The sequence below is a fragment of the Australozyma saopauloensis genome, chromosome 4 (assembly GCF_035610405.1).
Source record: "Australozyma saopauloensis chromosome 4, complete sequence".
Lineage (NCBI taxonomy): Eukaryota > Fungi > Ascomycota > Pichiomycetes > Serinales > Metschnikowiaceae > Australozyma > Australozyma saopauloensis.
Genome location: NC_086134.1, coordinates 183,171 through 200,228, shown reverse-complemented (window position 1 = coordinate 200,228; position 17,058 = coordinate 183,171). Strand labels below are relative to the sequence as shown.

At 43.2% G+C, this 17,058-nt stretch overlaps 7 protein-coding genes and 2 non-coding genes across 9 annotated transcripts; 4 read left to right on the top strand and 5 right to left on the bottom strand.

Moving 5' to 3' along the window:
• Window positions 1-212: 212 nt before the first annotated feature.
• Window positions 213-1,625, bottom strand: PUMCH_003119 (uncharacterized protein; the record flags this gene model as incomplete). Its single annotated transcript, XM_063022100.1, has 1 exon — window positions 213-1,625. The coding sequence occupies one exon, from the start codon at window positions 1,623-1,625 to the stop codon at window positions 213-215; it is 1,413 nt and encodes a 470-aa protein (XP_062878170.1).
• A 621-nt stretch (window positions 1,626-2,246) lies between these two features.
• Window positions 2,247-3,161, bottom strand: PUMCH_003118 (uncharacterized protein; the record flags this gene model as incomplete). The annotated part of the gene is made up of 1 exon (XM_063022099.1): window positions 2,247-3,161. One exon carries the CDS (start codon window positions 3,159-3,161, stop codon window positions 2,247-2,249), a length of 915 nt encoding a protein of 304 aa, XP_062878169.1.
• An 847-nt stretch (window positions 3,162-4,008) lies between these two features.
• Window positions 4,009-5,595, bottom strand: PUMCH_003117 (uncharacterized protein; the record flags this gene model as incomplete). The annotated part of the gene is made up of 1 exon (XM_063022098.1): window positions 4,009-5,595. The coding sequence occupies one exon, from the start codon at window positions 5,593-5,595 to the stop codon at window positions 4,009-4,011; it is 1,587 nt and encodes a 528-aa protein (XP_062878168.1).
• Window positions 5,596-6,059: 464 nt separating this feature from the next.
• PUMCH_003116 lies at window positions 6,060-6,132 on the top strand. The gene has a single exon. It is a non-coding gene; the product is annotated as a tRNA-Arg (tRNA).
• A 2,359-nt stretch (window positions 6,133-8,491) lies between these two features.
• Window positions 8,492-9,487, top strand: PUMCH_003115 (uncharacterized protein; the record flags this gene model as incomplete). Its single annotated transcript, XM_063022097.1, has 1 exon — window positions 8,492-9,487. The coding sequence occupies one exon, from the start codon at window positions 8,492-8,494 to the stop codon at window positions 9,485-9,487; it is 996 nt and encodes a 331-aa protein (XP_062878167.1).
• Window positions 9,488-9,763: 276 nt separating this feature from the next.
• On the top strand, window positions 9,764-9,854 carry PUMCH_003114. The gene has a single exon. It is a non-coding gene; the product is annotated as a tRNA-Ser (tRNA).
• Window positions 9,855-10,688: 834 nt separating this feature from the next.
• Window positions 10,689-11,828, top strand: PUMCH_003113 (uncharacterized protein; the record flags this gene model as incomplete). The annotated part of the gene is made up of 1 exon (XM_063022096.1): window positions 10,689-11,828. The coding sequence occupies one exon, from the start codon at window positions 10,689-10,691 to the stop codon at window positions 11,826-11,828; it is 1,140 nt and encodes a 379-aa protein (XP_062878166.1).
• Window positions 11,829-12,007: 179 nt separating this feature from the next.
• Window positions 12,008-13,879, bottom strand: PUMCH_003112 (uncharacterized protein; the record flags this gene model as incomplete). Its single annotated transcript, XM_063022095.1, has 1 exon — window positions 12,008-13,879. One exon carries the CDS (start codon window positions 13,877-13,879, stop codon window positions 12,008-12,010), a length of 1,872 nt encoding a protein of 623 aa, XP_062878165.1.
• A 1,160-nt stretch (window positions 13,880-15,039) lies between these two features.
• On the bottom strand, window positions 15,040-16,758 carry PUMCH_003111 (uncharacterized protein; the record flags this gene model as incomplete). Its single annotated transcript, XM_063022094.1, has 1 exon — window positions 15,040-16,758. The coding sequence occupies one exon, from the start codon at window positions 16,756-16,758 to the stop codon at window positions 15,040-15,042; it is 1,719 nt and encodes a 572-aa protein (XP_062878164.1).
• Window positions 16,759-17,058: the final 300 nt, after the last annotated feature.

Here is a 17,058-nt window from a genome sequence, read left to right as displayed (position 1 = left end):
GCTTGGAATATCAGTAGAATTAAATACTTTCGTGAACGTACATTAGATGCTCCTCCGGCTATTCTCTGGTTGACCCTAAACTACAACAAACACGTAATGACAAAATCGTATTGTGACATATATTTGCGGTCAATTAAAATGGTATGTTTCGTTGACCAGAGAAACATCCATGCGAAAATTGAACAGATTTAAAGTGAGATAGAAAAAGAACTTTATCTGTCCTTAGAGTAAATAGTGGAAGAGAGTGTTGAAGAACCCAATGGAACCGTTGCAGCCTCGATTAATGAAATTTCGGAGGCTGGCAGACTGGAGTGTGGAATGTCGTCAACACCGTCAAATACGGAGGTGGCTGTGCTGTGATCAGTTTCAATACCATCATATGACCCAGGATTGCCTTCGTCAAAAATGAGTTCAGGTCTACTTGGGCTTAGTTCAGGTGTCATCATCAATGAGGAAGCGGAAGCTTGAACGCTCAAGCCATCATTGTTTGAGTTGCGAGAGCTGCCAAAATATTCCAATTCATATTCCTCATCACCAAGTGGCGTGAAGCTGTTTAATGGATCGTTTGCTTGAACGTCAAGATGGTGGATGTCTGAGTATGACCAACGACAGAACTTTTTCTGATCAATGACCGGTAACTGTGTGTACTTCACATACGCGAAGAAAGTCACTGACAACGCAGCTCCAAAAATTAAATCAATAAAATAATGATGAGTCAAGTACATCGTGCTCCACCATAAAAGACAGGCATATCCCCACCAAACTAATCTGTACTTTGGGAATAACCAGCACAAAAACAAGACATCCATCACCGCGCATCCAGAGTGCAAAGATGGGAAAGCGCCGAAGACTAAAGGCGAGTTCTCGAAGGTGGAAGTATACATGTCAACACCAAGGAGTTTGTCAATTCTACCCAAGCCTCCAGGGGAGCCGCTCATGGCATAGTTTGCAGGCTCTAACCCATGCAAGTTCAAATACCAAGGTGCAGCAGCAGGAAATAATAATTGAGTTAACACACCAGTCAAATTCATGTAGCCAAACGCAAACCCAAAGGAGCGGAGAGATGTTGGAGGAGCAAAGAGAAAGATCAAGAATGCTACAACAAATGGTGAGGCAAAATGAATCAAGCCGTAAGGGAGCCAAGCCAAAACATCAAGAAACGAATTGTTGGTGGCAGCCAATACATTGGACAAATTGTCACCATACAAAATCGTCTCCATAGCAGGCAAGAACTTGACAGAGATAGCAGGCTTCCAGGAATGAGGAATTTTAGATGCAGAGAAGAAAAGAGCCAACCAGGAAAACACAGGCAACGCGTGAACAAAAAATTGCAGCGTGGCTGGGATGAGGAAGCACATCACAAACGCGGCCAAGATGGGTATCTTTATTAGGAACGAAGCTGGAAATATGACGAACACGAAGAAGATGACAGAAGAGAGAAAGCCATAATGCATCATCTCTGCGACTGTCCAGTCATGATTGCGGAACTTGTCAATAGATTTCTTCACGTCTGTGTTCCAGTTGAGGTTGGCAAGTGTGTTGCCTTCGGGCTGTTGGCTCAAAAAGAATCCATGAAAAGCAGAATATGCAGCATCAAGCGGAGGAAAATGAAGCAAGGAAGACATGGTGATGCAAGAATTTGTTTGTATGATATGCGAACGTTTAACTATCGGTTTGAGGAAGTTTAGTATGACACAGGGGAGTGATTGCTAAAACGTAGAAGGCTGAGGGCAAAAAACAAGACCTTTGAACGGACTCGCTTTGATAACGCAGCGGGACTATGCCTCTTTAGATCTGTTGACAAACGTAACAAACAGAATATCCCAAACTTGTTTGTGAATGACTTCTGAACACAAAAGCAAAATACTCCACTAGAGGCTTTACGGTTCCGAATGAGATAGAAGAACTCTGCAGATGCAAGGGAAAAAGATCTGAAATGGAGCGGTATTACGATTTGTCAAAAAATCTTGATTTGAGACAAGAGCGAAGCTGCAGTGTATATATAGACGGAGCTAACTGAGCAAAAGAAGCTTACGAGTCAGGTGATGGCGGCATCGGCACCAAGACGGGAGGAGCCGTTTACCTGCAGGAATAGGGGAATTCGGGGGGTCCTACTTACTCCACCAGCCGAGATGGCAGTCGTGACAGACACGGGCGGCGGAATGTTCGGCTGAACAGTCACGTGCCCGCGGAAAAAGAAATACTTAGTTGTCTGGACACTTTGATTTGTAAATAAGCTACGGAGTTTACACACTGTAAATGTCAGTCTGCACTCTGATTTCTCCAAACGGAGTGATCTTTTGCGACGCGATCCACTTTTCACCCCTAGTCAAGGTGATAAAGTCGGCCACGTGACCAGGCTCGATACAGAGCATGTTCATGTAGCCCAGTTTGGGTGCAAAATCAGCCATGCCCTTTGACTTTTCGATCCATGGATTCCACACGACAGCGTCCGGCAAGTTTTCACGCTCCAAGGTGACCAAGACCTTGCCCTTGTCGACAATTTGAATATGCTTTTCTTCCTCGACTTTCTTGTAGATGCGGTCAAACTCTTCGTGGAAGCTGAGCATAGGGGCCTTCTCTTGGTATGTGGTTGCGAGCAATTGATCGTAACATGTAGAGTCCATTAAGTTTGTGACAAGCGAATCTGTGACGTCTTCCACTCTGTAGTAAGTATGGAACAACCAATTGAATTCAAATGTAGATGCACCGGTGTTTTCGACTTCGATCTGGGTAGTGAATGTGTCATCAGCCAAGGTCACAGTCAACACCAACGTGAAATCGTGTCTGCCTTTGCCCCATTTTTTGTACAACTCTTGGTCGACATCTTCGGGACCCAATCCAAATTGAACGGCGCATGGAGACTCGGTTACTTGGCCCAAGAACTGCCACGTGGAATTCCGTGCAAAGCCATGTTGGGGCAAAGGCTCAGTGTCGTGAGAAGCATCTTTGCACTTTCCAAAAACGGGGAATACTAATGGGATACCACCTCTGACTGGCTTCGATCCGTCTAACTTGGCATCATCCGAAAGCCATAACTTCTCTTCACCTTTGTAGATCCAGGAGATGACGGTAGCACCGTATTTCAAGATTGTGACGGAGGAGTTTGGGTCGGAGGGATTGGTGATGATCACCTGAGTGTCTGTTTCTTCAACTGCCATTGTGTTGTGTCAATTGTTTGTCAAGATGAAGTAGAGTTCTTGCGAAAGATCTGAGCGCTGGACCAAATTCTGGGGTCGCGTAGATACAGTATTTTCCTGAGGGCAGCGGTGACACAGTGGGTTAGCTAAAGCGGGGTTTCTCTGATTATGAGGAGAAAGGAATAATTTGAAAATTTCAGGACCTTTTCATTTCAAAAATTCCATGCGGGGAATTTTTTTTTGTTTTACTCCATTCGTTTTGGCTAACATTTGCTCTCAGCCGTTCGGCTGTCAAGTTTCGCACCATATGGATACGATAAATGTGTGAAGAAATAGTGACATACACAATTACTTTAGAGGACAAGATTTTAAAATGTTTCATTCTTTGTTTTAAAAATAGCCTATACTATTGTATACAAATTTAAAATTATAGCACTCTCACTAAGTCATCTTCATCACAATTGCCGAGACTGATGCTTAGTCGGGTTGAGAAAAACAAGTGGATGGGTTTACGAGAAAAACAGTGAAGTCGCCAACGATAAGGCTCAGAAAACGACAAATTCTTTGAATTTTCTCAAACAACATAAGGCCAGACCTTGATATGTCTCTTGATGTTACCACAGGAAGTGAAGCAAACTTAATTATTCCCAGTGTTGCAAACACGTTAAGCAGATTGAGAAAATCGCCACAAGCTAATGCTTTATCGCCGAACGAGTAACGGAAATATCGCCTTTTGTTCGTGTATCTCACGGCCATGTCTTTCAATAGCGACGCAAGCTCTCTAGACATAGGGTATCATGTATTAAATTGGGTATAAAAAATGTTTGTATTCGAAATGAATGTGTTTTTCAGAGATTCTCCTTGGGAGCTATTGCTTGTGGAAGCCACTCCTCGAAGTTAAATTCAGCGCCAATGATCTCAGACTTGCAGATGATTGCATGGCTCCAAAACTCTTCTGGCTTGATGATATTGTGGGTTTGTCGTATAAAGAGAATGGTTTGGGAATAGTGATATTAGATCTTGACAGAATAGAATGCGACGACTGTGACGATGACAAAGTTGGATCTAACAGCTTGCCATAGTGTGATATTGAAGAGCGCTGCGAGGAAGAATTTGGAAGATTGTAAATGTGTCGAGTATTGGATACCTTTGGTGATGGTTGTGCAGATGATGATCTGTTGAGAGTAGACAGCAGCAGCTTCTTCTTTAACAGTGAAATTGTCTCTTTCTGCGCAGTCACCGTTCCAGTTCTACTCAGAAGCAGTGATACCAGAGGCTTCTTGTTGAGTGTTTGCTCACGAGTTGAGGCAATTCTGCTCGAATTGGAATTGGGAAGCTCGGCCCTTTGGGTCGAATGTGTGGAAGGAGCAGAGGCGCGTTGCAAACTCCCAATTGAGGGCTTTTTGTTCAAACCTGCCAGAGATGACCCCTGAAAATTCGTGAGAGATGGCTTCTTTTGCAAACTCGAAGAGGAAGGCTTCTTTTGTAACTGGGGGATGCCACTCAAACCTGTTGTAGGCACCACACCAGCCATCTGCAAAGAAGACTGTCTGATTTTAACTGGGCCTTCCGGCTTTGCAAACTCAAAGTCATCCAGAAGCAATTTATTGAGATTCATAGAGCCTTTTGATGGAGAAATGCGAGTAAACTTTGTTGGTGATGACGACTGCGAGGCAGGGTCCAATGTCCGGACTGGAGAAACTTGTGGGGATGCAGAAACGTAAGGCGATGCATCAAGATCACGATATGGAGAAGATAATAGAGGGGTTGCTTGTGGTGTTTCTTTCTTCAAGGACGGAACTGCACCCATAAATGGTGTTGACGATACTTCCAGGCCACTGATCGTTCTCTGAGCGGGGTCTTTCCGACGAACAGGGCTTTCGTTTTCCTTCTCCATTGCAAATATTTCTTCAGGTCCGTTGAGTGTTCTTCGTTTCTTGGACGCGCTTGAGAGAAGATCGTTCGATTGTGAGTGGGTTGAGCCTCCCCGTGTCGCAGCATAATGGGAGGATATGCTCTCCATTTTCTGAAATATTGGTTTATGAAACTGTGAGTATCGCTTGAGTTTTGCGTTGCTTGGACGTGTCTTTGCATTGTGTCCCGTTGAAATCTGTCTCGATATCTCGTTAGCTCTGTTATCTAGCTCTCGCAAGACTTTGTTTCCTAATGTTCTTGAATAGCCTCTATCTAGCATGCTCTGTGATATTTGCTCCAGCGGAACTGGTTTTACAGAGAACTCACTCATGCTTGGGTATCTTATGGGTGAAATTGAGTCTTGTCTAGAAAAAGACATGGTATCTTGGCTACTTTGGTGTTGAAGACTTTTGTTTCGATTCACTGAGGATAGAAATCCATACGCTGGATCTTCAGAACCATCTCCTGGACTGTGAATGGTTAGCTCCCTGATCTTCTTGATGGGTGTGCTCAACATGTTCGAAAACCCATCTTGCATCATCACAGATAGCCTTCTTGTGGCCTAGAATGTTTGGATTTGGACTCTGTTCGAGACGATTTCTATACGGATCGACTCTCCGTTTGTAACGATGATCTGATGTTTGAGCGAGGAGAGTTTTGTTTGTTTACCTATTGCCTAAACGGGATGCAGGATGAGAAATCAGAAGGTACTTTTACCTAAGAAACCAAATCAAATCAGTTCGGCGGTGTGAGCGATACTTGCAAGATTCTATCAATTATGAAGAATTGTTTGAAAATTGTTTTATCTTACGAATGCTATTGGTAATTGTATTGCTAAAACATAATACCAGGTGGTTCCTGATGGTCTTGGTATTCCACAAAAAAATATTTCAGGGTCTAACATTCAAAAACAAAACCAGATAAACGCTAGCATAACATGATCTATGATGATACTAGAGACACAGACAATTCCTGTAGAGCCTTCAAACAGCTAGCTTTCAATAAGCCTGTGTGGCGTAATGGTTAGCGCATTTGACTTCTAATCAAAAGATTCCGGGTTCGAGTCCCGGCATGGGTTCTATCTTTTTCTTATTTTACACAACAAGTTCTGAACTAAAATTATCTTTTTTGGCTCTCAAATTTGTATATATGGTTTCCGAGTTCATGTACTTCAATTTCAGATAGGGTCATGTCAAATAAAACTCTCAAATATTATAGAGGGACTATCCATGAGAAGAGCGACATAGATGAATCCCGTTTAAGTGGAAGTGATAGTAGTATCTATTCGTGGAAGCTTCATCCAGCAAAGACTGTGAGTTGTTGATGAATTCAAAGGGCAATTACAACCGCATTAAGGTACGTATCACATCGAGCCATATCTAACAAGGGGGAACGAGAAATGGCTTATTGCTATGTTCCTCCGTTTAAAGTATTGCCCATCCTGAATCCGAAAATGGATATGAATTCAGATTGATCTCGCGACAGACTACAACAAAAAATAAAAGGATGATTAGCTCACTGCTTAAAAGAAGAGCCTTTAGGCAAGATTTTTTATGGACTTAAACCTCGTGCCCTTGAAACAGATGAAATACCAAGTGATATAAAATCCCAGTAACAAGATAATCTTGTAGTGTTATGCAAACTTAAAGATGAATGAAACTATGGAGTCAGTTATAATACTAACCAATTTCCTAGTTACCTCATAGGGTTGTAGCCTAGTTTTTCCTTAATTCAAATCGTGAGGCTTTGCAACTTTTTACTTTTCACTTAGAGTACAAACCGAATCACGTTACATTCAGAGAATATCCTTTTTGAAAACATGAATTAAAAGCGGGAGTGGGGAAATTCTAGACTGAAATGTCCACATGATATGATCGTATTGAAATGGCACCGCTATGCGCATAACCAGATGAATACCCTATGAGAGAGCATTGTCGAGACTATTTTCCTAAGCCTAGAAGTTTAATGTGATAAAAAAAGAAAAATGAAGGAAAAGAGACTGAATTCAAAACTGTAATTGGTTTAAAGGAGTTTGTTACCGCAATACCACCAGTATCTGTAACCGTTTTGCAGCGTTGTGGCTTAACACCGATCGCACGTATCGCCGCGGGAAGGTGTCCCGATAAGAAAGAACAAAGCCACAAAAGCCAAACGGTCTTTAACAAACTTTCAGCAAAAACCCAAAGGCCAAGACGTCAACGGATCCATAACCACCATGGCTCTTCAAATTAATTATTTACGTCTTTATGCGTCAAAAAAAGCCAAACCGATCCGGGTGCCAATGCTCCAGCAAGTCCGATGCGGCTTTGTCCCAACGCCCTACAGAACAAACTCCGAGCTTAGGGGGGGATGCCACAACAAAAAAGCACACGGGAATGAGCAAATTCGTTGAGAAAAATATAAATTAAAAAGAAACAACAGCTAAGGAGATGAAATGGTACAAACAGTTTTTTTTCCTTCCTGTTTATCTGATGTAGGTAATTACAATCGGAGTATTCTGGGCCTTTTGTCTTATGAGCTCGGACTATTCAAAATCAGCTCCGATTAGATCCTTGAGTCACGTCCGGCACATACAAAATGAGTCTAAGGATTCTACCCGACACCACCCGTTTCGCAGCATATTACGGATAGATGGAGGCCATGGTGCTCCTGCAGGGCGGACTACTCCCCTCCTACTTCTACTGTTTCAGTTTGTTTCTACTCCGCTTTGACTTCCGCAATGCTCCGGAAATGGAGGGAATCCACAACTGTGGTTTTAAAGAGAAGCTGCCAAATATTGATACTCAAGCCGATGACGCCGGGAATGACCACCTGCATGTTGGTTATTCATTTATTTCTCCTTGCCAATTATTGTGCCATTTTCCACATTCGCAGTTAGGTGATGAAGAGATCCCGACCTCACCCGACACCTCATCTGAAACTGCCACTCGGATTAATTTGTGCGTCTTATTCTGCAGGACAAGTCTGGAATACCGGGACCCACACGCAGGTAGCAAAAGGCATCTCACCATAGTTAAGCGAGGGGAATAGCGGCTGCTAACTGCGGGTACGGCAGGTAAACCTCATGGTCCCTCCCTCACCCGGATACCCCAGACGCATGGCTTTCTTCGGACATGCAGCAGACGACTCTACGGAGGAACTCCGTAACGCCAGGATATATATATCTGCAGATTCCCCTTGGTTTAAACACCTATCCGGCCTTAAGTGTTTTGTTTTATTTATCTTCAAGATATAGTTGAAGCTTTATCATCTGTTTCTTGTTCACACATCATATTCCTTAGACCGTGCTTGTCTTGTTAGTCTCATAGAAATCTTATCTTCGGCGTTATATCAATTTCCCATATTGTATATCGTCGTGATTTTCATTTCTATAGTCCGATTTTTCATTTTCCGATTTCCCGCGTTATATCATTCTGTTTTCCGAGATCTCCTACGCCATGCTTAGTGATCTCGCTGAATACTCCATCATGCTTAATGGAGAAAAGGCTGTGACGCACACCTCGTCACACTATGCCACCTCCGAGGGAAAGTTTGAGAAAGTCACTTTGCCTCCAATCAATGGTTACTTCCGTCTCACTGAGAACACCTTGAACCTGTTCAACTTTCACTCGCTGGCCCTGATCAGTGCCACACCCTCGCTTACTTCCTCATCTCTGGCTGCTGAACTGCCTCTTAATTCCCCAAGGCTTGCAAGCTCCGAGATGCATGCACCTTCCATCCCAGAGGCTGCCAACAGACTCATCACGATTTCATCCTCACCCGTATTTACTGGCGAGCACGCAGAAGAGGATGCTTCGGGTAAGAAACGTAGACAGCGCCTTGGTCCCTCTTGCGACCACTGTCGCTCAAGAAAAGTCAAATGCAACGCCGATGTGGTTTTGTTGAGCAGATATTTCGTGGCCTCGGAGTTGGATCTGGAGTTCAAGGATGAGCTTGTCTTGACTGGTGAACAAAAGAGCCAACTCTGCTCCGGCGCAGAGGTTCGCACTGCCAACAACTCTGTTCTTGTTGTCTCCAACAACAAACTCATCAAGTTCCTGCCTTGCTCTTCGTGTTGCACCAAAAGTCTCAATTGTTGCTTCTCCAAAGGCTTCACAAAGGAAGACGTCATTCACAACAAAAAAAGAGAAACATGGACATCTGTTGCAGGCGACAAGAAATACAATGTTAACAAGGTGACTAAGAAAGCTATGTCACCCAAGCCTTGCACTTTGCAATTGACTGGCAGTAGTGTTAAAGCTTCTTTAGGTGTTTCAACACCTGATACCTCTTTTCTTTCGGACTCGGCCTATTCCCCTGGCGCTGCTGGCAGCACTAGGAAGAGCTCTTGCAACGCTTGTCGCAAAAGAAAGATCAAGTGTGTACTGAGCAGTCACTCAGCCAAGTGCATGGGATGCATTAAGAAGGACTGCCTGTGCTCATTCGAATTATAAACTCATGACAGGGGATAGACTAGGAATTTTATAGATTATAATTGATACTTCAAATATTGTTTGACTTACTATGTAGCAAGCGATTTGGTGGATACTGGACGACTTCAGGTATGTTCTTATACAATACATCGTGTGAAGATTCAGTTTAGCTTTTGATCGAAATTTATTATTGTTTTTAAAAATGCCGAAGTCTTCGTCGCAAACATAAAATATGCACAAACTTGTAATCTTGGCTCATATCGTCATAACAAAGTCCAATGCTCAACTTTAAAGAAAGTTACAGTGGCCGAGTGGTTAAGGCGACACCCTGCTATTAGCGGTCAGGTGTTGGGCATTGCCTGCGCAGGTTCGAATCCTGTCTGTGACGATATTTTTTGACTGTCGGAAGTTAAAGTGTTTCTACTTCCCTTCCTCCGTAACTTTTTTCGCTTTATTTTTTATTTTTGGGCTTGCTCTGTCTCACCCCTCAATTGTACAACATTTTACAAACCCTCACAAACGGTCATTCGGAGAGTCCCTGACATACGTCAATCGCCGTTATCACTCACGTGAGGGTAGAACAGCCGGTTCGGACTTAGTTGGTTGATCCCCTCCTAATCACCCCCGCAAAAAAGCACGGCAATAAGACCTGTCTGCAAAAAAAAAAAACAGAAAGAATTCCTTATTAAGTCAGACATTGCTGCATCGTCATACATCGGTATTCTTTTCGAGCTCGATATCGCGTCTGCGCTTGCACATTTTCGCACCCACAATTGCATTTCGGGGCCCTTCGAAGCGCATGAGATAATCAGCAGGAAAGTGCCATACCTACCTATCTCTCCAGTGAAAAATTCCACCAACTCCGGTGCAACAATTGACCAACTTCAACCTTTCGTTTGAAAGCTCTCCACAATTTTTATTGCATTCTAATCATTCACCTGTAAATTCGGTCCTGTTGATTCAACCCCCGGAGCATTAATTGTGGTCACCCCATCTTTTTCCTGAATCAGGCCGCATCCCATTCTGCAGCAAAGTCCTTTTCTCACAACCACATATCGTTTGTTCGCTAGGTATACAAATACTAGAATAACCGCCAGCGACAAATCGTCAAACTATATTTATTGTGTCGACAAGCACCTACTCTCATAAGAGTCGAAGACATTAGACCGCTTCTCTTTTCTTGGTCTGTTTATTATCACACAACAGAAGTGGTAGCAACTAGATGGATCCTACCAACGACCCCAATTTCACGCCGCCCTCTCAAAACAGGGACATCGAGCCGGCTGCACACGCTTCGCAGATTCCTACCAATATCCCCATTCAGCCATTAGTTTTAGCCGACTTGGGCGAGAAAATGGACGCTCCTACTTTGCACCCCTCGGTGACTCACACTGAGAAACCACTGCTGCTGTATCACCTGAAAATACCTCGCAGACACACGCAGTTCAACAATTCACTGAGTGATGAGGAATCATTGCCGCCGCCCACAAAAACAATCCTTCCTCCAACAATCAAGGTGCGACTGAGCCAGATCGCCGACTTGGAGGAGGTACCTCATGGAGTACAGCGCCAGGCAAAAACATTGGAGCTGTACAACTTCCCAGTTCACAGATTGGCAACGACTCTCTCAGATGAACTGAAATATCCTTTGGTGATCGTGGCTTGTGGGTCCTTCTCACCTATCACATACTTACATTTGCGAATGTTTGAAATGGCGCTAGATGCCATTCTGGAACAGACTCGTTTCGAAATCATTGGTGGCTACTATTCTCCCGTCTCGGATAACTACAAAAAGCCAGGCTTGGCTCCCTCCCATCACCGTGTGCGTATGTGCGAATTGGCTTGTGAACGTACTTCTTCATGGCTCATGGTAGATGCCTGGGAGCTGTTGCAGCCTAAATACACCCGTACTGCTCTTGTTTTGGACCATTTCAACGAAGAAATCAACGTCAAGAGAAAGGGAATACAGACTAAATCTGGTGAAAGAAGAGGCGTGAAGGTCATGCTCTTGGCGGGCGGTGACTTGATCGAATCAATGGGTGAGCCTGATGTCTGGGCAGACTCAGACTTGCATCATATTCTAGGGAAGTACGGTTGCTTGATTGTGGAACGAACTGGTGCGGATGTCAGAAGCTTCTTGCTCAGTCACGACATCATGTACGAGCATAGACGCAACGTTTTAACCATCAAACAACTTATTTATAACGATATCTCCTCCACGAAGATTCGTTTATTTATCAGAAGGGGCATGTCTGTTCAGTACTTGCTTCCTAATTCGGTCATTCGATACATTCAAGAGCATAGGCTCTACATCGATGAAACCGAGCCAGTCAAGCAGGTTTTGAACGACAAAGGAGATTAGAGATGACTCCACAAACTAATTTTTTTATTCTTCTGCCATCATGAGATAATGAAGCAGTATGCGGCTTAAACATTCAATCACTTTTGGTAAGACGCAGTTTGGTAATAACAACTGAACCGGATATAGACGAGTTAATGTTTCAGTTCACTGATTATTATTAAATTTTATATAATACATATTTATTGGATGCTTTGCCAAACCTCTGTGAGATGGCTGTAATCGTCAGGGAGCATAAGGTATTTGAACTTCTCTTGGGTGCATTCCTCCACCTCAACTCTTTTTCCCGCAATAAAATTGAAAAATCCACGATTAATGCGCCCCTGTTTTCTGAAAATTATGAAAAATGGACTCAAAATGTTTTCTAGGGTCAAAGCTCTATTACGCATAACGAGCCAATTCGTCTCCTTGTAACTTCCTTTGCTTTGGAAATAAATTCCTCCTTGCAATCGACGCGAATTCTTTAATTTGAGTGTAAGAATAAAGATCGGGAAGAAATTTATGATTGCAATTACTTTCTCTCCCAACTTTGTCAATGTTAAGAGGGCCACGCAGGCGGCATAGAATAAAAAGTAAAAAGCAAATGTAGTAGGAAGTAAATAAATGAGAATGATGAAGCAAAACGTACCCAACAATAATTGGTCGATTCGATAGTCGTCCTCCTCAATGCTATCAATACGGCTTCTCAACACATTATACTTTTTGCCCCGGAATAATTGCATAAGTGATTTCAACATTTCAACTTGTTGGTGATATATTTTACAGGTTGAAAGATTAAAAAATGAGATATGAAGACTAACAAACTTCATATAATCGATGAAGAATGCTAAAGCAAAGGAGAATCCCCAAAAGCATAAGAAACTAAAAGAATGTCCCGACAAGCTTTGAAGAAGTGGAAATGCTCCGTAGATTTGCCAACAAATCTCGGTCATGAGCTGCCATGATAATGAGGTCCATAGTAGCATGGCTTCCATGAAGCGCCCTAAATCATCATTTAATTTAAAGCCTGCGGGATGGTTGGAACCGACCCAGGAGATAAGAATGTTAAGTTCTCCAAATGCGATAGAGTTGAAAGATTGAATTTGACTTGCAAAAAACTCTTCATTGTCCTTCCAAATAGAATAGAAAAGCCCACCGAGAATCATATCATTTAGCATCAGCCACAAAGTGTTGTAGAAATTGATGTAATTCGAATTTTTAATGTTGTGATTCTCATTTGGGAATGATAGCAGGAGTAAATGTCTTGATTGTGAGGATAAAACATCCCCTTTGTAATAACAGAGAAACTGAATTGGAAGGAAACTCAATTGTTTCAATCGAAGATTCAACTGTCTGCAGAGTGACGATATTTCAACCGGCACTACTCCGTAAATTTCACTATTGAGCAATGCAACAATTGTGACAAAGAGCGATAACGCCCGGGTTATCAACCACTGTGCAATCGACATTAAAAGGAACAAAAATGCCTTAAAAAATGATGGAAAGATCAAGAGCTTCCTAAAAGGACTCGAGTTTAGATTAGATAAGATACATCCAAGCTCTGTGCGAGTTTCTTGACAGTGGTTGATACGTTCAAGCACAGACAGATCTGATAGATAAACGACTGGATTGATTTCGCTGTATCTGCGATGCCGCGCAATCGATTTATAGAGGAAATCGATTTGAGGCTCAACCTCTGCGCCTTGAAGTAAAATCGGATTAATGGTGAAGTATTCGAGATTTTGAAGTTTTGGTGGAGAGAATATTATTACTGTGAAAGAGTGGTTTGACAGCGAAAGCTTGCTGTCAACAATAGGGTACTTGTATCCGTTCACATATCGTAGAATAATGTCTGAGGCATTTTCCTCGGTCACTGAAATGTTCCTATCTTTGATCAAGTAGCCCAAAGTGCGTAGCTCAGGGTCAATCTCTGCAACATCAACTGGAATGTGTGAAAGATAATCGACAACAATGTAGGTATTTCCAACACAGTAGCCCACCAAAGTGAGTACCGGCTCTATGTCTAGGCGCTTGCGCAGTAGGCCTGTTGTGGGAAGATAGATATAGGTATGCATGGCAAATTCACACGGCAAAACTGTCTCTTCGCAAATAGTGAGAGCTGTTATTCAAAGTTTGGTAGAATGCGCGATGATCAAACAACGCGCTATCCGAACGTTCGAGGGGCGGCGTAGCAGAATTACGTGGCTTTAGAAGCGTCAGAAGCGACAGACTCAGGCACAGTGTGGGAGCCAGGGACCGATCGCTTAACAGGCTAGACAGCGAGTTCTGCGCACTGACCAACGGAGAGATCTGACGGTTGCAGAGGCTGAGCTGCAGTGCGTTTTTACAAAGAGGCTTCTTCTCTCTTATGACCAAGAAGCTGATGAGAGATATCCCTGCGCAGAAAATTAAAGAAAGAAGTGCAACGAAAGCCGCGAAGCGAAATATCACGGGATTATATATAGACCACGATACCACAATCCTTTTGGTATCTAGCATGGAGATTGGATGAGACAACTGCTAGCAATGACTTAATAGAGCATATGCGAGATGGATGTGAAGCGAGAAAAGGCTGCGAGAAACGGGTGTGATGCTTGAGTGGAAGTGGTTTTGGTATTTGATGACTTGAATAGCGATAAAAAGACCCAGTTGAAAATGGTGCGGTGGCTTAGTTGAATGATAGTAGTTCGTGACGGAACCTGTGCGGCTAACTTTGCAGCATCTTAGGTACAGATACCGTTGCCATTTGGGGACGGTGAATCTGAAAACAGGATTGACACGCGTGTCAATTTTTAATCTCTGAATTTCGGCTTATGATTCCCAGGCAGATTCTTTTGAATTTTTGTTTGTTCGTTTGATTTCTTGATGATCTTTTTTTTTTCTTGTGTCTACGCGAGCGCCTTCCTCCTCTGTCCAATCTCCAGCATGCATTTCGAGCTTACAACGCGATAAAGGCGGTTAATTTCGACTCAATAAGAGTTTGCTTTTTTTCTAGAACAGTTTGCTTTAATGCAATAATGTAATATCTTTACTGATTAAAAACTATGTCAGATTTACCTTTTGTCGAGATTATCATTTAAACGAACTCTGAAATGTATTTCCAACAGGACTCTAATTTTAATATATATACATGGAATTCTGTTATCAATGAACCTCTATGAACCAGCATAGATGTCGCGTAATGGGAACCGCCAAGAACAATCACAAAAGACAGAGACCCAGTTGATTCATCCCTTTACTCGGAGGAAGACTCACGACGCTCTTTCGCGGCATCCTCTTTCTCGAGTACCCAAATCGCATTCGAAGCTGCGAGGAACATCACGAAGAATATACCCGCCACTAGATACAACACGATTTCGGGTTTGTGCCATTGTCTCAAACTATATTTGTAGATTCCAAGGAATATTAAAGGAAACGAGATGTTGAAGACATTTTTGGCTAGCGCCATGGCCCCAAAGACCTCACCGATTTTGGACTCTGGGAAGAACTTGATTGTGGCAGAGTTCAATGCTGGACTTGCGAGAGAACCAATGGCTGCAAAAGCACCACTTGCTAAGAAGAAGCGTTTGTTGGGCGAAATGGCTAAAAAGATGACACCGAGCAGCTCGCCCAAGAAGGCAATCGAGACCATTCCATAGTCAATCAAATCGAACCGTCTCTTATGAGGCTGCAAACCAAAGAACTTAACAAACACTTTCTTGTTGAGAATTGGTGATAAAACAGTCAAATAAAATGCCCGGCAAGAACATCCGATGAACATGAGATATCCAAGGTCCTGAGCTGTCATTTTATGCTTGAAAATACTGAACAACAAAAATATTTCGCCTAGGGACATAGCGAAGGCCACAAAAGCACAGTCGAGAAGAATAAGTGTAGCCACAGCAATTCTGTGGGCAACAATTGAGTCGTATCTCGAAGGGTTCACATAATCTTTGGGGTAAAAGATAATTCTCAAGGGACGGAAGATATTGAAAATGCTCAAGAACCTCTTCAGAGTTGACTCCTCGCGAAGAACGATGTCAGAGCGCAGGGTCAGTGACTTGGACGCAGATCTTGACATACGACGAGCCTTTGAGCTCCTCGACTCTGGGAGAACAAAGATGGAAAAGAGAAGGAGAATAACGATCATGAGAATTTCAAAACGCAAGGGAAGGAACTCGTGCGATGTGAGGTTGGGACCATACATCACTGATGGCTTACCATTCGCAGAGCTCTCTGGGAAATAGGAGAGAAGAAAGTTACCGCACATAGGGCCCAAGGAAAGCCCCACGAAAAAGAACGTCAAGATGATACCGAGGAAGTGAGTCCGTTGGTCGGGCTCTGAAATGTCTGCTGCATAGCAATTGCAAAGCGAAAGCATGGTTACGAGACCACCAAACGCACTGGAGATGATTTCGCAAGCGATCATGAGGCCGAACATCGTCACTGGATAACGGCTGGTAACCAAGTATCTACAAATCTTACCGATCAACATGAAAGCCACCAACAAAGTGATGAAGATTTTGCGTCCATACTTGTCTGAAAGCGAAGGCACCTTTGCCAGTGCGATCACTGTGGCGATTCCTTGTGTTACCTGGAGAGCTTGTTGCAAAGTCGATAACAAAACCTGGGCATCTACGGGATCGCAGACGTCGGCTCCCGTGTTTTTGGTGACCGAGTTGCAAGCAAGCTTATATTGGATCAATTGTCTGGAAGCTTCTGCCGACGATAAGCCAAAAGTAAAGAAGAAAAGCGCTAGACCGATCATATACACAGAGGGTCTCAGGAACCAGTGCATTGCTTTGTGCAGAAGACGCTGCTCTTGAAGCCAACCAGCTTCTTCATCCAAATGAGTGGAATCGTCATCATTAGTTGGCAATGCATCGTACACCGATTGTTGCTTGATCAAGGGTTCAGCTTCAGATCCAGTTACCAATGGGTCGGGTCCTACAGGGCCAATGTTCGACTTAGACATCTGTGAGCAGCAAAATTAATATCAACGGGTCTTAGAGTAATGTCTGTGGAATTTAAAGGCGTAGCTAACTGTGGAGAAGCGGCAATTGGGGAGTACGGAATTAGTGGCAGGGCGGCAAGTAGAGAGGAACAGAACCAAGATAACAGGGCGCAAGTGATGAGTAAGCGGCGGAGCAAGAATGTTAAACTTTAGACGAAAAAAAAAAGACACATAAGAATTATTTTTTTTTGTCAAGGAGATGTGATTCATCTGATTTCTCCGCTCAATTGCGGGTCTGTTGTGGCCATGTTACCGCTTCCT